Here is a 23,793-nt window from a genome sequence, read left to right on the forward strand (position 1 = left end):
TGTGTGGCAGCCTGGGTAGCCTCAGAGCAGACGTGGATTGTAGGTTAGTTGTAAGGGGGCATCTCTAAGATGCCCTCTGGGGTGCTTGGTACATTAAATCTCACACTGGCATCAGTGTGGGTTTAATGTGCTGAGAAGTTTGATACCAAACTTCCCAGTCTTTAGTGTTGCCATTATGGTGCTGTGGAGCTCGTGTTTGACGAGCTCTCAGCACCATGTACTCTTAAATGGCAGCACTGCACTTACAGTGCCCGGGAATGGACCTGGGTACTGTAGGGGCACAGGGCTCCTGCTCCTGTGCCCACACCATGGGCATAAGGCACCCAGCCAGAGGGGTGACTGACATATGCCTTGTCAGTGTGGGTGTTGGGCATGGCACACAGAGATGTGTGCCATGTCGACTCTTCATTTTGTCCTGCACCCAGACACTCAGCCTGCAAAGGCAGTGTGTGTGTGTGTGTGTGTAAGGGTACAGGGCCCCTAAGGGTGGCACAATGAGTGCTGCAGCCCTTAGGGGCCTTCCCTGGTCACAAGGCCCTGGGTACCTAGGGTACCATTTCCTAGGGGCTGACATGTTGCCAGGGTTTGCCAAATTGGAGTTTGTGTGTTTTAAGGAAGGAACATAGGCCCTGGGCACCTGATTGGCAGGAGTCCAGGGTACACTCAGTCAAAGTACATTCAGCAATTTAGCAAAAAGTGGGGGCATACCATGCAAGAAAGATGGCACTTTCTCACACAGACAAATTAAGCTGTTGATGCCTAGCAGATCCCAATTGGTGGCTCTATTCAAATGTGGTGCAAGAACTCTTTCAGCAGTGTGGTTAGCCTTGGTTAAATCTGTTTGCCTCTGCCGAGAACGTCCGCAGTTTTGCGCCCTCGAGTTTCCAGAGTTCTCACGAACAACAGAGTCCAAGTCATTCTTGGTACTGTGGAATGGACACAGAAAGTCTGGCATCCCAAACTTCTCAAGCATTGACCATTGATCCTCCGGTCAAGCTGCCCCTTCGGGAGGATCTTTTGTTGCAGCAGCAGGGGAGGGTCCTCCACCTGAACAGCTCAACTACACGCTTTGTTGCATTGATATTGAGCAGTGACAGTTGACGGCTTTTCGACCTTCCCCCAGAAGTCTGCATGTTATTCATGGAGCCAGGTGTCCTTTCACCAAAACAGTATAGATCACCATCTGGTGTTGTGCTTAGATGCTTGCAGTTTGTTTTTGTCGAAGAATTTTTTTAGTCACGAGATAGGTGACTCCTCCTTATGGTGATAGTGCGCATGGGCATCGACTTCATCTTCCGATTGTTTTTTTCTGCCATTGGGTTCGGATGTGAATTGCTGCGCTCCAGTCTGTGTCGTTATCGAAACCCCTTTTGACGCGCGATCACTCACCTCTCAACGGTATTGTCTTGATCGTGTTTCCCCTTTGACGCCCATCCTCTACAATCAAGCGACATAGACTTCGATGCGGGCCGTCGGGCCTACCCGCGACCACCACGTTGGACGTTGATGGAACGGACTCCTTACAAAAAATGTACCCAGTGTGGTGCTAAGTTCCTACACGAAGTGTGTAATCTTTGCCTCTCTCCAGAGCACAAATAAAACACCTGCGAGGCCTGTTTATCTTTCAGGTCCAAAAAAACCATCCGTGATCGTCGGGCTCGATGCCATGAAATGTTCCGGGGAAGCACTTCGATTCCCGACATCTTTGAACCAGGTCCCAATCCCCTTCCAGAACAAGGAGCCGAGAAAGAACAGATTTCAGGCTCCGAGGCTGATGACTCAGACGACGCAGTCACTCTTGCTCAACGGGCCGTGAGTACCGAGACCCCCTGTCCTACCCACTCCCACATAGGAGGCTCTGGTAACACCTGCTCCTTCGGTGCTAGGTCCACATCGGCCAAATATTTGACGCCCTGCCTTCCGGCCCAGCTATGAAACCGAAAGATAAGCCTTCCGGCTCAGGCTCGAGCCAGCCCCTCTCCGGTACCGACAAAACACCTTCGGCACCGACGCCCAAACACATAAATCTGACACCACCAGTGCAGAAAACACTTTGGACGCTAAAATCTTCGGTGCCGAAACAGCCAAAAGACAAACATTCGTAGCCGAAACAGCCTAAACCAAAGTCTTCGGAGCCAAAAGATGTCCTCGAACCAAAAACTCCTACACCTAAGCTTAAACAGGATAAAACCCCTCATAAGGTAAAGGAACATACGGGCCATATATCTTCTGCTCCGAAAAAGGACACTGGATCCAAACACCCTTCTGTATTGGACCTTCCAGATCCAAAGCAGAAAACAATACTTATTGATCCAGAGACTGGTCATATCACTTCCACACCAAAAAGGAAACCGGACTATTCACAAGATTCTCCAGTGCCTCCTAAAAAAAGAAATATAGGCACTAATACCTCTCCACCCCTTCCACCCTCTCTCCCTCCTACTGATCCCAATCTACTAATTTCTCCAGTATATTCCCCACTACCCTCAATTTCACCTCCACCGCTAGATGAAGATAGTGATTATGGGGTTGGGGACAGAGATGGGGATAAGGTTGACAACACAAATCTTCAAGGGGATGATGACAACGCACATACCATCCCACAAGATCCAGATCCCTGGCAGGATTATACTACTGATCCAGATCTACACGACCCGGACCTATATCCCTCTCGCCCATCCTCTCCAGATGACAATGTGGGGTTTGCGCAACTAATCACCAGGGCTGCACTATATCATGGTGTACAATTACACTAAGATCCCTTAGAGGAAGACTTCCTATTAGAAACCTTCACTCAGCCACAAAAGTCCACACACACCCTACCAATGTTGAGGGCTTGCTTAAACATACACCAGAAGTATTTAAAGACCCCGTCAGGGCCAGGGTTCTTAACCCTAGAATAGATCAAAAATATAAGGCAGCTCCCAACAACCCAATATACATCAAGGGTCAGGTCCCTTTAGACTCCCTGGTGGTGTCCGATGCACGTAAGAGGGCCAATTCACAAACCACAGGAGACGCCCCACCTCCTGACAAGGAATCAAAGCTTTTAGACGCATCCGGAAAACGTATTGCGTCACAAGCTGCAAATTATTGCAGAATTGTTAACAGCCAGGCTTTGCTGGCAAGATATGACAGGGCTCACTATGATAAGCTTGAGAAGCTTATCCAGCATCTCCCTGACCAATATAAAGACAAGGCAAATGACCTTATACAAGAGGTAAATTAATTACCAATACATCCATTAAGTGTGCTCTTGATGCTGACGATACTGCATCTTGTGCCGTTAATAACAGCGTTTTATTACGCAGGCAAGCTTGGCTCAGGATATCCGGTTTCAAACAAGAGGTGCAAACCAGTATTCTTAACCACCCTTTCGACCATGAACACCTATTTGGACCTACAGTCGACACATCTTTAAAAAGATGAAAAAAGATAGAGACTGCAAAATCTATGGGGGCCTTGCAATCGCCTTCCCAGAGAGGTTCTTTTTGTCGTTCCTTTTATAGGGGTGTCTCCAAAACCAATACATCGGAGCAGTCTTCCTCATCTTACAAAAGCCCCAATCAAAGTTCCTTTTCCAAAGGATATTTTAGAGGAGGATACAGGGGCAAGAACAAGAAGGGAAGAGGACGCGGTAACACCCGCACCTCCCCTACCACCAAGCAATGACTTCACTCCACTCCCCCCCGACCACTCCACACCTGACGGCTCTCTCAGACCAATACTGGACCTCAGACCCCTAAACCTCTGCATTCAATCAGACCATTTCCACATGGTCACTCTTCAGCAAGTGCTCCCACTACTTCAACAAGGCGACTTCCTCTCCACTCTGGATCTAAAGCTCGCCTACTTTCATATTCCTATTCATCCTTCTCAGAAAAAAAATACCTCAGGTTCATACTGGACGGTCAACACCATCAATTCAAAGTCCTCTCATTCGGAGTGACCACAGCACCTAGGGTCTTCACCAAATGCCTCGCAGTGGTGGCAGCTCACTTACGAAGGCAACACATAAAAGCCAAGTCTCATAACACTTGTGTGCGAAACACACACAAAACTATCCAATTACTTCACAGCTTGGGGTTCACAGTAAATCTCACCAAGTCTCACTTTCAACCATCTAAAATACAGCAGTATCTAGGAGCCACTCTAGACACTTCAAAGGCCCTAGCATACTTCAATCCAGTCAGGATCAATCCAGTCAGGATCTCCACCATGCAGGCTCTAATATTCCAATTTCAACCTCAACATTCATTGCCAGCTCGAGTCTTTATGTAGCTAATTGGAATGATGGGCTCTTGCATCCTCATTGTCCCTTATGCAAGACTCCAGATGTGGCCATTACAGGAATGTTTGGCACATCAGTGGAACCAGGCTCAAGGTCAGTTGACAGATCTGGTGTTAGTGGACTGCCGCATACATCACTCTCTTCAGTGGTGGAACACTCAAAACCTGTCCAAAGGGCAGCCTTTCCTCGATCCGGTTCCACAGATTGTGCTAACAGATGCATCGCTCACCGGCTGGGGAGCTCATCTCCAAAACCAAACCGTTCAGAGCATATGGACCCATCAGCAAAAACAACTCCACATAAATCACCTGGAGTTACTGGCAATTTTTCTAGCACTAAAGTCTTTTCAACTCTTGCTAGTAGACAAAGCTGTCTTGGTACGTACAGACAACATGACAGCAATGTACTACATATAAAAACAGGGGGAGGGGGGACACACTCTTCAGCTATCACGACTAGCTCAAAGCATATGGAGGTGGGCTATTCCTCAAAACATATACCTCCTCGCACATCTCCCGGGAGTACACAATCAGATCGCGGATCTGCTCAGTCGTCAAACACAGCAGATCCATGAATGGGAACTTCATCCTCAAGTTCTCCTTCCATTCTTTCACATGTGGGTCTACCCAGAAATAGACCTGTTCTCCACACACCTAAATGCAAAATGCCCAAGTTTCGCCTCCAGGTATCCACACCCATTGTCCAAAGGCAATGCGCTTTGGATGAACTGGTCAGGCAAATTTGCAGATGCCTTTCCGCATCTCCCACTCATTACGTTAGTGGTTCGGAAGCTCAAACACTCCCTCACAATGATCCTAATTGCTCGAACTTGGGCACGCCAACCATGGTTCACAACCCTGTTGTAACTCTCAGTAGTACCTCATCGAAAGCTACACCTCCCCCCCCCCCCCCCCCCCCAAGTTCCTTACTCAGAACCATGGAGAGATAAGGCATCCAGATCTCAATCAACTAAATATTGCGATCTGGCTCCTGAAGTCCTAGAGTTTGGATACCTCTATCTCCCACCAGACTGCATAAACATTATTAAAGAGGCCAGACGTCCTACCACTAGAGCATGTTATGCGGCAAAGTGGAAACGATTTGTCATCTACGGTACAAACAACAAATTCGATCCGCTAGATGCTTCCATCCAAAACATTATCTGTTATCTTTTGCAACTACAACAAGGTAACCTAGCATACACATCTATACGGCTACATCTGGCTGCAATCACTGCTTACCTCCAAAACAGACATTTGTCTTTGTTTAGAGTACCCGCTATCAAAGCGTTTATGGAAGGACTTAAAAGAATAATTCCACCTAGAGGTCCACCTGCTCCTGTATGGAATCTCAACATAGTCCTTACCAGACTCATGGGTCCTCCTTTTGAACCTCTGCACAAATGCGGGATACAGTTTCTTACTTGGAAAGTAGCCTTCTTGGTAGCTATCACATCCCTTAGGAGAGTTAGTGAAATCCAGGCATGTATTAACCATACAAGAACCATTTTTACAAATACACCATAGTAAAGTGGTTCTTAGGCCTAACCCCAAATTTCTACCTAAAGTAGGATCCGCCTTCCACCTTAATCAGTCGGTTGAACTTCCAGTATTTTTCCCTCAACCAGACTCAGTGGCAGAACGCGCTCTCCACACGTTGGACGTTAAAAGAGCAATACCCTACTACATCGAAAGAACTAAGCCCTTTAGAAACACAAAACAACTTTGTAGCTTTCTCCCCACCTCACAAAGGCAATCCCATTTCAAAAACCAGGATTGTAAGGTGGATTGTTAAATGCATCCAAATATGCTATCTTAATTCTAAACGTACATTAACTATTCCCCCTAGAGCTCATTCCACACGCAAACTAGGGGCTTCTATGGCTTTTTAGGGAACATTCCCCTAGATGACATCTGCAAAGCAGTAACTTGGTCTGCACCACATACTTTCACTAAACACTATTGTGTAGATGTGCAAGCAAAACAACAAGCTACTGTGGGCCAGTCTGTACTGAGAACACTTTTTCAAACAACTGCAACAGATACAGGTTGCCACTGCTAGGGAGAAAAACTGCTGTATAGTCTGCTTGCGTATGCAATCTACAGCTCATATGCCTCGAACGGAAAATGCTACTTACCAGTATGCATCTGTTCTTGGCATGTAGAGCTGTTGAGTTGTATACGCCCACCCACTTCCCCGGATACCTTTATCTGTTGCAGTATTATCTTACTTAGATACATTACATGGTCATCCTTTTCTATTCTCTTACTAACTCCATCATCACTTTTCATGGCAAAAAACAATTTGAAGATGGAGTCAATGCCCATTCGCACTATCACCATAAGGGGGAGTCACCTATCTCGTGACTACAAAACTTCTTCGACAAAAACAAACTGCAAACATCCGAGCCCAACACCAGATGGCGATCTATGCTAAAGTATACAACTCTACAGCTCTACATGCCAAGAACGGATGCATACTGGTAAGTAGCATTTTCCTTCTGCTCTGTCCACCTTTTTGCGGCTGCGTGACCAGCCGCCTTTATTTAGGTCACCTATTGTTAATAGGTTTCTTAAAGGTCTTGTAAATGTTTTCCCCTCTCTCCTTTCATAATGCCTCAGTGGTACCTTAATTTGGTTCTCACTTTCTTAATTTGTGCTCCTTTTGAGCCTCTTTAATATTGTCCCCTCTGGTTGCTCACCACCAAGACAGCCTTTTTAGTGACAACATCTCCCCGGAGGGAAAGTGAGCTGCAGGTTTTATCATCTAAGAATCCATTCCTGTCTGTTTTTCCTGACAAATTGATACTTCGCATTAGGGCCTCCTTCCTGCTGAAAGTGGTAACACCATTCCATGTGGGCCAACCAGTCACCTTGCCCACTTTCTTCGTTCCTCCACATCCCTCAAAAGAAAAGGAGTGACTGCACCAGTTGAATCCAAAAAGAGCATTGTCATTCTACCTTGACCGCACACAAGAATTCTGGGTGAACGACCAACTGTTTGTGGAATATGTTGGAGTGAAGAAGGGTGAGGCAGTACACAAAAGAACCATTTTGTGCTGGGTCATTCTCTGTCAAAATAAATCTGTTACACACTGGCCAAGAAGTGGCCCCTTTTATCCAACATAGGGATTCTACCATGTATTATGTGAATATATATGGACCTATGTTTGTGCTGCTATTTTTATTTGAAGTGTTTAGTCATACGTGAAAAATGGTGCAAAAGGATCAGAGCTCCTTCTCTCAATTTGTGGGAAGAGCAATGTTTCAAAAAATAGTAAAATACCCCTCACACACTGAAACCTGATTCAGTGTCATGCTTCATCATTGGGGTCTTCCCGCCCCTCTACGGGACGGGGCGTGCTACTACTTACGTAGATGCAGGCGCACTTTATTCAGTGATTGGTGAGTATGTGTAGTGCGTGGGATCGTGAAAAGAAAATGTGAGATGGTTAAAAATTCTCTGGCTAGTGGAACGAAATACTTTGTCTTCCCAGGCTGAGACTAGTAAAAGTGGGGAGGTGTAGATGGGGTACTATGAGTCACCTCCTACAAGGTCGTCATATTTCAGAAGCCATCCCCTTGGCTTTCATCCTCAGGACCAAAAAAACGATCTCTGTTACACCTCAAAGGGTGATAGAATAAATGTACATATGTCTGATAGTCACAAACAATGTCATTTGTTCCCTGTTATGGGAGTAGAAAAAAATACCACTTGTATATCTTAAGAACTTTAGAATTTAATCATTATCGCCCCATGAGCTCACGCGAGCAGTGTAGGGCGCCTTCAAATAGACAATGCTGGAAGGAGTGCGATCACCAAAGGAAGTACCTTCTCGTGGCTCGTCGGAACCTCAGGATTTAAGGGCCATCCCGCGAGGGCTAAAGCTGCTACCACTTCATTAGCACGTGGAGTCCCAGTGCTGGACATCTGCCAGGCAGCAACGTTGGCGTCCCTGCTCACGTTTACCGAACACTAAAGATAAAAAGATCTCCGCCAAAGAGCCACTCATAGGGTGCCCTTCAGGCATTGCAGCACCAGCCTGACGAGCATGCCCTATGATGAAGCATGACACCCAGCGGGGGTGTGAGGGCCCTACTTCCGATATTGGTAGACCCCCTGTCTCTACCATAGGGTCAGGGTAGTAGACCAACTTTGCCTCTTCCTATTCTTTCGCTCTTTTCTTTGGAACGGCATACCTTTTCTGTTTACTAGATTTATTATGACGTACACCTAGAGGGCTCCCTAGAGGTACCCCTTGAAAACCCCAAAACATCTAGTATGTTTGCTGACTGGTATTGACCAGCCTGCCATGAGTCGTGTTTCTGACCCCCAGGAGGTGAGAGCACGTGCTTTCTGAAGACCGTAACATTGGCTGCTCTGGACGGAGGTGTTGTCACCTCTTCCAAGCAGGATGGCTAGTAATCGGCATATCAAGGCAGGAGGCTTCAAAGCCCTCTGCTGCCTTTGATATGCAATTCCAGATTCCCTCAGACAGGGTAAATGCCACCTCCTTCCCAGAGCCCATTTGGCACCAGGACAGGCAGGGCAATTAGCTCTCCAGGATGCTTGTTCACTATAAGACTTGTCACACCCCTAAGGTGGGTTACCTGAAGTGAACCTGAAAAGTAGAATTCCACCCTCTTGGTTTTTGGTGAAATTAGATACTGGGTCAGGGTAATGCCCATTCCCCAAAGGAAGTGGTCATATAGGGGGTGTAGGCACCCCAAAGGTAAGCAGCCCATTGGCTACTACCTTACACTCCTTTTAACACCCCAAAATTGAGTATTTAGGAGACCCCTCTGACACCAGGAACTCAGCTTTGACGGACACAAGAAGAGGAGGACAAACGAGTGTGAACAGAGGACCAGCTGCAGACTTTTTGGCGCTAAACCCTGCCTACAGGCACCTGTCCTGAGAATCGCTACAAACAGACTCGTCCTGCCTCAGTGCATTTGCCAAGAACCCCAGTGGACTGCCGCACTTAGCAAATTGACAGCAATCTCCCTTAGACGGTGAGAAGCTACTTCTCTACAGCTTGCACGCACCAAAGAGAAAAGTCCAGTTCACCGATCTGCCACCCCTCTGGTTCCACCGATGCTGCAGCCGCCCAGGAAGAGGTCTCTGTGCTCCAGAAGGTCAGCTCATTCTCCCCACCAAGTGAGAAGACTCCAGGACCAACTGCAGCCGCACATCACTAATACCTGGAGTACTGGACCCTTGCAGCAACCAATTCCTGTTTGGGTCCAGTCTCGGATCCAAGAACGAGCAGCTGTCGAGGGAAGTCCGCACCACAGAGACCCACTTAGAGTGTGGCCCAGCTGTCCTGTTTTTGTCCCCTTAACCGAGACAAACAACCGTGAGCGCCTGCCTCTCACAAGCCCAGCCAACATAATCGGTCTGCATCTGAGCGCCCAAGCCCGGGTTCCCGAGATCTGACTGTGCTTCCTTGCTTCCAGGGTCCTCGTGAACCAAGCACTTCATTGGGAGGTCTCGTGCTTGTTTCCAAATCCCCCCCACTGCAGCCGGTTTCAAGGTGTCCGCCCTCCTCTCCTTCAGTGTAGTGCGGAAAGCTACAAACCCGACCAGCACCTCCGCACTTGGACACTCCAGGGTAGAAAAAGACTAACTACTGGTGGTTCTTTGGACCTTGCCCCCTAACACCTTGAGTCTTGAAGGGGACCCCCGGAAACCTATTGCGAGTAACTGTATGCAGTATATGCCTTTTTTCCCCCATAGGGAAGCATTGCATCGTAAAGACACATTTAAGTGAGCATTTTACTTATCTTTAACAACCAACCACTCAAAGTACTTACTTGATCATGAAGTTCTCGATGAAATTTGTGTAAAAAAAAGTGTTATTTTTCTAAATTGGTCTCAAGATTTATTTTTGAGTGTCTCATTTATTGCCTCTGTGAGTACAGCAAATGCTTAACATTACCCTCTTTTTTTTACCGTCTGTCTTTATCTTACTGTAAAACTTTGAGTGGGAACGGGATATTGTGGTCCTTTTTAAGCAGTCAGTCCCATACAAACAGCCCTGCGTTTTGGAGCAAGATCTGTTTTTCTACTATGACCTCTTCTGTTCAATCACTCAATTTGGGTCCCTGCACTCGAATCACCTTTGGGTTCATTAGAGAGCATTTATCTCACGAGTTACATTTTTGTTCATAGCCTAAGCACCAAAGGCAAGCATCATGCGAGTCTGCGACTGACCTCAATTACATGCAATCATGGCAAACCTTGACTAAGTTTGGTTTTATAGGACACATCATCCATAGCACACTTAATTTTTTTGGATCCTCGCATATCTGCAATGTTTGGAGTGGAGCTTTGGATCCGCGTCGACGAGCATGGAAAGAAAGGTACTGACATCACCCTGCAGAGGTAGCTCTTGACTGCGGCTCCTCTGTCACTTCCAGCTGGTACTGAGTCATCGCAGAGTTACATGGTACAACCTATCCGTGCCTGAGAGCATTGCTGGGAAAATTCTCCAGATTCAGTTTGCTCTTGGAGACATTCTTAAGGTGAGGAGTCTGCAATTAGAAGTTATCCAGTATGAGTGGTTGCATAAAGGAGGCTATCAGTTTTGCATCCTGATGAATACCTCTTGATGAATGTGTGACTACAGAGGATGCCGATTCTTTCCAGCCAATAGAGCGTTAATTCCCTAGAGTCGGTGACCATGATTTCTGGGGTTGGTAATGTAGGATTCATATTCTGACAACTCTGCACATCACACTGACTTAGTGTTAGAAGTAGAAGATGGACATCCCCCAGTTTTGGCCCGGTGAATTCTCCTGACCGGTACCTGCATATTTGCTATCTGAAACATGTTAGCGTAATATGGATGGTTAGGTCATTGTACAGATTCTTTGTTTTAGCAGTACCTAAAGTACCCTCTATTAAATGTATCAACCTGGGTTTACATTATAGTATTTTTAGTATGTCTGGATTCAATCTCGTCCATAACGTTTTATCAAAAACTCCCTTGTAATGAGGCTGAGTCCTCCCTGGTAGAACCATCTGTAGGAAGCTAGCTCTTTATATACTATACCAAAATGAGGTATAGTGTGCACAGAGTCCAGTGGAACCCCAAAGGTAGGCAGAGGTAAAAGTAGATGGCACCTTACTCTCTATTTGTGGTAGTGCAGGCGAGCAGTAAGGCTTTATTAGAGGGTAGTGTTAAGCATTTGTTGTACACACTCAGGCCAGAAATGATGTTACACACTCAAAGACTGAACTCAGACCAATTTGATTGTATAAAAATATTATTTAGTTAATTTATTTTTTAGAAGCAAGCAAGCCTGGCACAGCTAAGTGGAAATGGTACTTTTGACGGCAGGTTGAACAATACAAGCAAGCTGAATGAAAATGACTTTGTTACAGGTTTGAAAATTCTTTGAATATAGTGGAAATTACTGGTAGATTACTTTTCAGAGTACCTCATGGATTACTTTTACTACTCATTTTCACAAGAAAGCAGTCAATGCAGCCCTATGGGAGGAAATGGGGTTATCGGTTTTAAGGCAAGTACTTTGGTTTGGGAGTTGGTTTTCTGGGGTTAGAACCAGGGTTCTCCCAGGGTCAATGATTCACTCTCAAAGCACCCTCAGCAGCACATGGGCGGGCGGGTGCAGAGTGCTGAGGCCGAAAATTATCCAGTGGGGGGTAGGGGGCCTCTGGTTGGTTGCTGCTCAAGAGCATGCCACAAGGTTGCAGGAGCAAAGCTCCTGGTGTTAGGCTCAGGGCAAAGGGGATCTTAGTTAGCACCCAAAGTGCACTCGCAGGGGCGGCAGGGTTTTGTTTTGGCGTCTGGTGTCCTGTTTTCAATGGGGATTCTCAAATTGCAAAAAAGACTGCAGGCTTAGAGTCGAAGATCTACTAGAGGCGATTACTGGTTGGAGAGGTAAGTTGGTATGCTGGGACACTGTAAGTTGGGCTGCCCAAGGCCGTGGGACGTTGGGTGCAGGGGTGTCTTTAGGCATCTGGTTTTTCTTACCAGCTCCGGTCGGGGATCGTCCAGAAAGAGGCTGCAGGCTTCGTTTGGAGATTCGAGGCAGGTCAGAGATCTCCAGATCTCAGGTCAAGGTCGCCGGGGAGACCTCCTCATGGTGTTAGGCCACTCGGGCCGTGGGCGTCTGGTACAGCCTGGTGCAGACTTGCAGATTTGAACGGAGCCAGAGTCTGTGGGTGAGAGAATCCGGTGCTCACGGGAGACAGTCTTGGGTTTGGAAGGCAGGGCAGGTCCTTCGAGATCTTGAGGCTGCTGGCTGCAGGACATATCGGGAGTTCGCTGGAGCAGGTTCTAGGTGGGGGCAGGCTGGTAGGGCTGGGGCTAAGTCAGTGGGCTTCCTCCTCTTATTTTCAGCACGGCTTCTTCGGTCCTTCTTCTAGTCTATTCCTGTCAGAGGAGGCAAGGTTCAGGGTTTCCCCTAAATACTAGATTTAGGGGTGTTACAGGTAGCTAAAGGTCGGGACCAATGAATCCCTTCCTTGGGGTGGGTACACCCCCTATTATGCCACCCTCCAGTAGGAGGGGGCATATGCCTCTCTCTGGATGGCGGGGACTGAGAGTTGTGCTTCACTTCACCTCCCCCACGTGAGGGGTTGGGTTGGCAAAGGTGGGCACACCTCCCTTCTTCACTTTGTTTTCATGTTGATTTTCCCGCTCAAAGTGGGGGTCATAACCGGTGGGGGCCAGTTGCTGGAAGCGGCAAATGGCTGGGGTAGCTTACAAAGGCAGCGAGCCTTTGAAGCTTCTTCTTCGTGGACCCTGCCCATCCTGGGGGAGGAGGCTTGGCACCTCGTCCCAGGATGTGCCTTGTTTCAGACCCCTGAGAGCAGCAGGCTCTTCACCCCTGGGTCCAGATAAATGTCTGGTGGTTTGAGCTGGCACGAAGCCATTCAGCCAGGACACTAGAGTTGGGTCATTTTTCAAGGGGCGTCTCTAAGAGGCCCTCTGATTGCATTTTTCATTAAATCCCACACTTCTATCAGTGTGGGTTTAAGGTGCTGAGAAGTTTGATACCAAACTTACAAGTTTTCAGTAAAGCCATTATGGTGCTGTGGAGTTCTTAATGACAAACTCCCAGCACCATATACTCTTAATGGCATTACTGCACTTACAATGTCTAAGGATTGGTTTAGGCACTGTAGGGGTTCAGGGCTCATGCACCTGTACCCTCACCACTGTTATAGTGCACCCAGCTAGAGTGGTGGCTGACCTATGCCAGGGCAGTGGGTTATAGGCATGGCACAAAGGAATGTGTGCCATGTCGACTTTAAACTTTGTTCTGCACCTAAACATGCAGGAGAGAGAGAGAAAACACACACACACATGTGTACAGTGCCTCTAAGGGTGTCACAGCAAGTGCTGCAGCCCTTGGAGGCCTTGGGTACCTATTTGCCAGGAACCCAGGTTACACACAGTAAAAAAAACTTTAGCAGTTTGACAAAAAGTGGGTGCAACAATGCAAAAATAGGGCACTTTCTTACACCATGTTACCAGGATGGCATGACATTGCTGATACTAAAGCATTCCTCAATCAGTGTGCGAGGCGTCCTCAGTCAATATATTTGGCACTCTATGACAAATGATATCCCCTCGTGATTTAAAATAGAGGGTTGCTGTACTTTCAGTTGTAGGGACCAAAATTGTCTTAACTCTGTCTAGCCATTACACTCAGGTGTGTTTATCTAGAAGTGTTTTTGGAGGGTGTGCATTTGCGTATCTCCACCTCTCTTTGTGATTAGGATTTATGCAGGTGTGTCCAAATTTGCCAGACTTTACCCTTTAAATCCCTCATGGTCTGTGGGTAGACTTTAAAGTTAAGATAATGTCTTATCATAAATCCACTTAAGGATCGAAGTCTGTCTTTTGAGGTGTTGGAGTTGCCCAGCAAATCCTTTTCAGATGGGCCTAGATCTGAGCTTCCTACTCTATTGATACCTTTGAAGCTTATGCCAAGATCCACGTTATCGATCTCTACGCTGCCGACGGAATCTGCACTGATGAGACCAGCATCAAGAACTCTATAGTCATTGAAATCTAAGGTGTCTCCTGTCAACACTACTTAGCGTACATATTTAGATAAAGGTTACACAGCTGGGAAAAAATGAATCTGCAGGGTGCGAGATGTATTGGGTATTTGGGGGGCTAATGTTGAACATCCTAGGAGATTGCATGGTTCCTCCTATGGTCGACATCCAAAATGGAATATAAAGGAAAGTTGCTGACCCCAACTATTAGCTTGCATAGTAATGAACAACATGTGCTGCTATTAGAGCTTCAAGCTCAAAACATTTTTTATGCTTTATTCTCTACAGTAAAAAGATCAATTGGCAGATTTGTGACTTAACAAATTAGCATATTAGCAACATGTACCTCTGTTCATCAGTTGCTGGTACACTCCTGCCATCTAGTGTTGGGAATATATATTGCAACTGGCTTTTCTTCAAAGAAGAGGTTTCGGTTGTGAGTTGACTAAGGATCCCTCCATAAAAACCTACATTGCACAAGGACAGACTCCCGTAGTATCAGGGTCTGCTATGCCACTCAAATGTCAAGACACTGAATATTGCAATTTGCCACCTGAGGTCCTAGAGTTTAGTTTTTTTCACATTCTAGAACAGCATGTTCTCATTCTAGGAGAGGCTTGTCGACCCACTAAGGGTTCTTGCTGCGCTGCCAGGTGGAAGAGTTTTGTCCGCTATCAAACAAAACAAGCAGCCCTTACAGGATTCCTTCCATACAGGACATCATCAGCTGTTTGCCTCATCTGCAAAAATCAGTGTATAATTTTGCTTTGGTCCACTTAAAAGCACACATGCAAAACAGACAGCATTCATCTTTATTTTAACTTTCTATTGTTAAGCCTTGATCGAGGAGATTAAGAGTTCACTCATTCCCTGGCAAGAGTTCCCAGTCCCCTCATTAGAACCTCATTGTGGTTCTCAAACGACTTCAGTCTGTGCTAGTATGTGATCGAGAACAGGGCTTTCCAAATGGTGTGTGGCAACCCCCTCGTAGGTCACCAGCGGATTTATGGTGGGTCGAGAAAGTCCAAGCAATAAATAAAGGTGCTTTTAAATTCTGTGTTTAGCTTGTCACATTTGCCAGGGCTTCAAAGACCGAGATCAAACTTCAAGCTGTTTATTATTTTAGCATAGGGATTTTTTACTTTTCTTTTTAAAATGAATTATGTCACAATCTTGCTGAAGTACAGAAGTAAAGGCTGTAGGATGTTGTGTTTTTTGCAACACACAACGAAATACAAAGACCTGTAAATGAACTATGTGCATTCAGCAGTCAGGAAAGAAAGCTTAAATGTGCTGGAGATTTTAATAGGATCAAAATAATCAAAACTTGACTTGGTGATACACAAGTGATACAAATTAACTGGAGCCTGATCTCCACACATTATCATTTGTATACTATAGAGTTTTACCAGTAAAAGCTTGTGTTTGTGTAAATTTAGTGGCCATTTTACTAGAATGTGCTGTGTGTAAAAGACAATGCGCTACCACATAATGCTTTTGGTACATTAAAAAATCATTCTACCTCATGTCCATTAAAGGTTGGTGTATTGCGAACGGTTAATGTGGTAAATAGTGGATTGTGGTTCTAGGAAGTTAGGGAACCACTGATAATCACAACATACTGCAAATGGAAAACATTGATTACCTGTAACAGTTGGTTTGCGTGAGCACAAAGACGCAGAATAATTGTCAGCATTGAGCAGAAAGAGGCATCATAAAGATGAGAAATGTGCAGAAAGTTCATTAGTGAGCAGGAGGATAAAAGGCCGAAAATAAGCAAACCCCCTTCAGGCACTCAAGCACCCACTCACAGAACTGCTTATTCATTCACAAACCCATTCACTCTTGCTCCCAATCACAGACGAATTCAGACACACACACCCTCTCAGACACAGTAAAACACTCATGCACCCACTTACAGAATCACTCCTACTTTCTCCCACCCACTCACAGATCTCCGACTCGCTCACTGGTTCAGACTCTGTGAGACTCACACACCCACCCGCAGACCCACTCAGACACTCGTACACCAAGTTACAGCCCCACTCATACTCTCACACCCACTTACAAACCTACTCACACTCATACACCCACTGAAAGACTCATGCACTTAATCACACTCTCCGTGTCAAAGATTAGTGGTTATTTTTAAAACCTCACAAATACACTTTAAAAAACCAATGGTTACAGGGACATTATAGTTAGGAAATGGACTAAAAAATAGTAGAACTTGGCTGAAATAAACAAAGGTTACAGGGACGTTAAAGTTAGGTCCAATTTTACTCGTATAAAACCAGTGAAATTCAGAACTTCTTGTTACCTGAGCTGACTATAACTTGCGCTCCTGCAGTGCACTGCTTATGACATCCCTGATGGACATCTCAAATGACATCACTGATGGCATCCAAAGAACCACTAACACCTCCGTAATCCTCACATACGCCCGCCCACTCACACAACCACTCGCATACCCACTCAAAGACTCCTACAAGTACTTACACAACCACACACTTATCCATAGTCACTCACACATCTACCCACTCACTCATAGAGCCTAATCATACACCCAGTCACACACCCATACAGCCACACACTTGCCCAAATAGCTACTGACACACCCAGTTATTCACCTATAGAACTACTCACACCCACTCACTCACCCATACAGGCTCTCAACAGAGCTACTCGCTCACCTACACAGCCACTCTCCCATACAACAACTCACACAACCACTTACCATTTCACACATCCATACAATCACTCACACAGCCACCCACTCACCCATACAGCCAACACTCATTTACTCACTCATATAGACATTCAGACACCCACCCACTCACCCCTTCAGTCACTGACACACACTCTCACCAGTACAGCCCCCCACACAGCAACTAAGTCACCGACACAGCCACTGTCACCACACAACCAGTAAGTCACCCATACAGCTACTCAGACACCCAGTCACACAGGGATACACACAGTGACTTACATAAACTATGTTAAAAAAAAAAAAGGAATAACTCAGTTTTACACAAAGTATACTTTTGTGGTATATTATCTTAGTATATACGTTTACCACACGAAAACGTTTAGAAAACAGTCATAATCACTGGATGATGTCATCAGTGGTGTAATTTGAGATGTCATAAGTTATGTCACTGACCATGTTACGAGTGATGTAATATGTGAGGTCTTTAGTAGTGCATTCTAGGTGCAAGTCAAAGATTGCAGCTTTCAAAATCTACAAATATTGCTGCATTGCTTTTCTAGGATAAGCAATGTTGACCTTTAAATGCTCTTTCTCAGATTAAGGGCCCCATACAAAACCTATTTTGACGTCGTAAATGGTCAGACTCGCAGAATCGGGCTGTTTGCAACAACAAAAAACTTTAAAATGTAACTGCCAAATTGAAATGAATTTTTGCAACCAAATTACAGTCGCAAAACGTATATTTAATTTTTTTACCGACACCTCAAGGGTGGTGGTAACCATTCACAAATGGAAAGGGGTTCTCAGGGGACTCCTTCTCCTTTGTGAATGTTGAAACAAATATTTTTTAACACAGTGGTCCAATGCCCACTGCCTGCTCTTAAAAAATTAAACTTCAAAGTTTCATTTTTCTTTTTTTAAAAGCATCCTCTTTTCCTTTAAGGAAACCTGGATTCATTGAAAAAAAAAAGTTTACTTTATTTAAAATCAATCACAGACATGGTGGCCTGCTGACCCCAGCAGTTTTTCATCTCTGTGATGGCCTCAATTCATAATGGATCACAGATTGTGACATACTTCATTAATATTTATGAGGTAGGTCGATTGCGATCCCATTAGGAATCGCTAAGTGAAAGTCAATCTCTAAAATGTGTACATATGACACTTAGTTGTGAGACTTAAATGTGTAAAAACCCATAGCTCTTTAGGGGGCAAATAAGGCTTGCATTGTTTATCATCTCATCTTGTGTTTTTCCTCCAGAAAGATATACTTCACCAGCTAGTCCACCTTTATATTCTTAATGGCCTTTCTGTGTGGGGCTCGACCTTTTGTTATGATAGAGGCATTCTGAACTCAACTGCATCTCTTGCTGAACAATAAATAATATTTAATTCTATTCAGTCTTTAGTCTCACGGTAATGCTCAAACTTCTATTTGCGAGAACGATCTCAACTGGCTAGTGTAGATACTAATTAAGTCCTGTACCTCTTTGATAGAATAGAACTGTTAGGGGCCACATACCTAGTTCTATGTCTTTTAAAAGGTGCAACCAGGTAAAAACAAATTAACAAGCATTTACAATGCAATAGGTCTCGCATGTGCAAGAGTTTAAGCTATTGGCATTGTAAAAATCTGTTTTGATAACTAATGCATAATAGGCATTGTAATTTACAATGCCAATAGCTGAAACTCTTGTAAATGCAAGCCCTATTTCATTTCAAAGAAATGGCCGCCATTGTCCTGGGCTGCTTGGAAAGTGAAAATGTGCATAGTGCACTGAATGTTGCAGAAAAGCATGTCTTGGCTGCAGAAGGAGAAACTCATTAAAGAAAATAGTGCTTACAGAAGAAATAAGACATGCCGTTTAACAGAAGTAAAAGGGGCAGTCCTAATGGGAGGATACAAATGAAGACAAGGCGGTATTAAGGAGGGACTAACAAGCTTATTAACCAATTAGAAGCCAGCATTTACAAAGACCAATAACACAAACCAATTAAAAATATGGGAAGTGTGGGCGGAGCTTCAATTCCATACTCTAATTACAGCACGCCTCGCAAAGCAGCGCATGCGCTGCCCAGGCTGGTTCTAAAAATAATACACATTGTTTTGTTAAGTAGCGCATTGGACAATGTTAGCTACGTTAAATGACATTTTGCTTGAATACTTAGCGTCTCCCTGTCAGTGTGGAAGCAACTACTATTTCTCATTGCAGGTAAAGATGCACGGATAGATTGCATTGGTTTGTGTGCACATATGTAAAAACTCTTGGCTGGAGTCTTACACTGTTGCTGCTTCAGGTTTGGGATAGCACTCTTCCAGAATCTACTTTATGAAGTACATCATTGTCCTAGCATTACTCCACTGTTACAAGTTGTAGTGCAGTGGCTTTGTATTGTGGTAGGGCTGATGCTGTTTACTGAAGTTATCAACCTGGGAAGCTGTACTATTGCATCTCTTTCAAAAAAGTGTCATGGCCTCACATCTACCTTACTTAAGTAGGAGTGTTTTCTTGGTACAACTTGACCTGAACCACAGTTGGATAGATGGATTGGAAGAATTGTTGGACGTTAGGAGCATTTCCACTGAAAGCTCCAGCATGACTGAATTCTGAACAGTACACATTTTAAACTGGCAAACCTGAAGGAAAGACGCTGTTTGGAATCTCTTTTGTGTAGTCACTCGAAACCTATATTGTAAATACTTGAAGTGATGTGGTTTGGTCACTGTTGGCAAGTTCATGAGAACAGAGAACAATGTGATGGAAAGTGGGCACTTGTGCCAGTGTTAAAGGGCATTCCCAATATACCTATCTTCGTGCTCAGGACATCTATAGGTTGTGCGTGACTGAAGTGCGATTGGCAATGTGTATGGAGTAATTGTGCGACCTAAGGATAGTTAAAGTGATGGCACAATGGTGTTCTCCTTTGGAAGTTTATTGGAACACTTGCCAAAGTTGAGTCTCTGTTGGCAGCTATGACTCTCAGCAGCCTTTTTCTTTAAATGGTTTATCTGAAGCATTAAAAGTGTATTGCATAAAATGCATCAGAATGTTTTCCCCTCAAATGAATTCCATGAAAGCCAGGCTGTCTGTGACTTTGCAGGTTTACAACCACTGATGTCTAACCAGCAGCAGCAGCAGCAGCCGCCATACCAGGGTATGATGGGTGTGCAGCAATCCCAAAACTCCAGCCTCATCAGCAACCAACGAACCAACATGGGAAACCAAATGCAGGGCATGATGGTCCAGTACACTCCTCTTTCATCCTATCAAGTAGGTAGTGTGTGGCAGATCTGTAGATTTCAAAACTAAACACTATTGAGACCATCTAAAATAGTCCTGTTTACTTCTTGCCCTAATCCATAATTTCGAGCTTCTGAGATGCACTGAGGTCCTAGGATTTAGTGATCATTAAACCATATGCATCCAGTGCAGTTAATGAATGGACTTTCCAATGCATATCTACGGTTTCTGTAAGATCAAAACCTGTTTTACTTTCTCTGTGTCATAGACTTTAATTGGAAAGGTTCTCCTGCCTTGATTACCTGAATCAGTGCTAGTCCCTATTCTACTAATGATTATACAATTCTTGATGTTGCAATTTCTCAGTACTGTTTTGATTTTGTTATGCATGCAAATAAGCCGCAAAACTTATAATTTTGCACAAGTGTTTACATTGGTAAATCAGTGATCTAGTTAACCAAAAATAAAAGAATAAAAATAAATCGATTTAAACTACTGCACTATTGAAAGTGGGATTGCTAAACAACCCTTTTTAAGTTTTGGATCATTTGTAATTAATGTCAGTATTTTATATATTATCCAGAATATGTGGTGGTGACTTGACTTTTATGATTGAACATTATGAAGCTTGATTCTCCGTATGAGAGCACTACTAGGGAGTTTGCAACGCTCACATGCTATGGTTTGATTCAGAGATACAGGTTATTTAGAAGTTTCATTCAACAGATACTTCAAATTCTTTAAAGAAAATGGATAGTTTAGGCACTCCTGAATTATATGCTGTTAAGCAGGAACATCTGTCTGAAGAAGTAAATCAAGCACAAAAACCTAATGTTAACTTAAAATGTTGGGTAAAAATGGTGTGCGCTTGAAAAAAATAATGCTAATTCTGAAAGTTACTTGCAATGGTAGAGAATACCTCAACCATCCGCATATTAGAACATATTGATATCACAAATTAGAGCACCCATGTTGAAAGTCTAAATAGAGCTGCAGATGCAGAGTAGCAAATATTGCCTTAAAATTAAAATTGGGTAATCTCTCTCGATGTAACAAGTATAAAGTTATGTTCTTAAAACATGTGCAATTAATCTGACATCTAGTAGACTCAAGGAAAACCCAATTTGGTTGTCATCAATGTTGACCTTCATATTTCAAGCGGTATTGGATTCACATGTGAGATACCTCATGAGTGGCGAAGATCACTGTTTTCCCTGTTCAGAAGGGGTGATCCTAAAAAAACGGACACTTATTGTGTCTTAGTCAAGCTGAGCCCAGTAGCTAAAATATCCACAAAAGTCATTAAGAGCTAGTAAAGCTATTTTTCCTGTGGCACAGCTCTCTGCATTGTGTGTTTGGACTTTCAAGTGATATCATAGAAATGACAGTTCCATTGTTAGGCAAAGATGCTGATGCTGGGCATTCTCCCACCACTGGTTAACATACTGAGACATCTATATTTCGATTGCTAGGTTATTATGCTTGTTGCCAGCTCTATCACAAATAGTCTTTGCTTAACTATAACATCTGGTGTGTGTCTGCCTTACTATTTAATTTGTGCTCAAGTGATCTAAAAACTAGACTAGCTGCTATAATTATTTTCGTCCGAAACTCTGTCCAGTCATGGCGAGAACAAGTTATTATGGAGATTTAGTGATCTTGGATACAACTCCAGTTGGGCTGGAACGTTCAACAACAGCGTTGGCAGCCTGTGTGTCTTAAAATGGGTTTGAAAGTATTGTACAACAGATCTCATAATCTTTGGCTATACATGTTAGTGAAAAGTGGTATATAGGAAAAAACTACTGTTGTAGACGGTTATAAATATCTTGGGATATAATTCAGCCATAATTGTTCATGGAGCTTAGCTTGAGATGCTGAACACAAATTGGCAGGCTTTAACCACAGGTTTGGTGTTTTTTCTCTACAGCGGTTGGACAGTGCATCTGAGGTCACAAGTTAAATGTTCTGATCTCAGGTTCTGATTCCTGGTTCTGCATTGTAGGTTTTTCTTTGATCATACACAGAATAATTCTGACATTATTACTTTTAATAAAATATTTAGACATGAAATCTATTGTAAGGGCAAACTCTTTCTGAATAACTTCAAACTATTGAGGTACCCAATCATATGTATATGACTTGGAAATGTGCCTTTTTGATAGATGCTTCTTCCTGCAGATTTATGACCATATGAATATTCTTAAGGTGCAAGTTCGAGAAAGTGGTTGCACCCAGGGTATTTTTTGGCATCTTGACACTGACCATTACTGGGCTCTTCCTCATTACTGGAGTCCATTCATTTTGACATTGAAAAGGATGAAACTAGAACTCCCCACTCCACTGGCTGACTATGGTCTGGTCAGACCGCCCTGGATATTTTCTTTGACCACCAGTGATCCAAAGCCTCACATTCTGAGGCAGATCTTGCAGCTTTCCTCTGCAGTCACAGAAACTCTGTTGTCATTCAAGTAGACACTAATGGAGCCTGTAGTGGTTACCTAAGAGAAGCCGTTTGTTAGCCCAGTAGTTCAAACAAATTGCTTATGACCCAGAATTCTTATCACATCCTTCTTTGGAGAGCCTGGTGTTACAAGCTTCCACTGCTCAGTTGTACCTCAATTACTTTTTAGGCCCCTCCAAACAGATGGTCTTGAAAAATTAACACTTTGTGACAAAAGGTTTTTATTTCTGTCAGCCTTGTTTTTTGCAATGTGAATGCAACTTATCTTCTGAGCTACCATGTCCATGCATGGTGTAAGAGTTGGCATTCACATTGCAAAAGTCGTAAGTTGGTGGAGATTTGGACTATTCTGAACAGATGTTTAAATGTGACCTGGACTCTGTGGAAATAATAGCTCGATCCATGGGCACAACTGTAACACTGACAACACGTTTGAATGCGTTCTCTTGAATGCCTAAGAGATAATCAACATTTTTTGGGGATTTTCGAACGTGAACTACAGTTCTGAGAGAAGGAAGACTCCTTCATGGATCAACTCAAAAACAGTAGAACTGTGGCATGCTCACTGATTCTAGCCTACCAGGGGAAACCATTCCACTGGCAGTATGAGAAGTTTTAAGGCTGCTCCAGGCCCAAGCAGTCCTGGTGGGGCCAAACTTGGCAACTTACTCAAACACCCCAATTTATGTACCACTCCTTTCTGGCTTTAGACAAATCTAAGGGAGGCCATTGTCACAGCAGCAGCTCCAGTTCTGTATACCTTTCGCTTTCTTGACTGCCTCAAAACTTCGGATTCTACAACCACCCTCAGGCATTCAACTTGCAGTATTGTGGGACGGGTGGCATAGTCTAATTTCTTCAGTGGATAATTTTATTAATCTGCAATAACTTTGCTTTACCTTTTCTTTTTCCTCCTCTGGATAGCCCTCCTTCCTCCACGTTGAGGTCCTTGGCACATACCTTGATCCAGGAGGTAGACTGTCTTGTCCAGCTGAACAAAGGGTACTGTGGCGGTGTCCTCCATGGGTTCATGGGATTGTATTCC

General features: G+C 44.2%; 1 protein-coding gene across 4 annotated transcripts in view; it reads left to right on the plus strand.

The window, feature by feature from the left end:
- Positions 1–23,793, plus strand: part of R3HDM2 (R3H domain containing 2) — a 761,481-nt gene that overhangs the window by 577,005 nt on the left and 160,683 nt on the right. For all 4 annotated transcript variants that reach the window (XM_085654624.1, XM_085654627.1, XM_085654622.1 and 1 more), the window contains one exon: positions 20,145–20,314. In XM_085654624.1, the coding sequence (XP_085510750.1) occupies positions 20,145–20,314 (170 nt within the window). The remainder of the gene's footprint in view (positions 1–20,144; positions 20,315–23,793) is intronic.

The sequence above is a fragment of the Triturus cristatus genome, chromosome 4_1, assembly GCF_964204655.1.
Source record: "Triturus cristatus chromosome 4_1, aTriCri1.1, whole genome shotgun sequence".
NCBI lineage: Eukaryota > Metazoa > Chordata > Amphibia > Caudata > Salamandridae > Triturus > Triturus cristatus.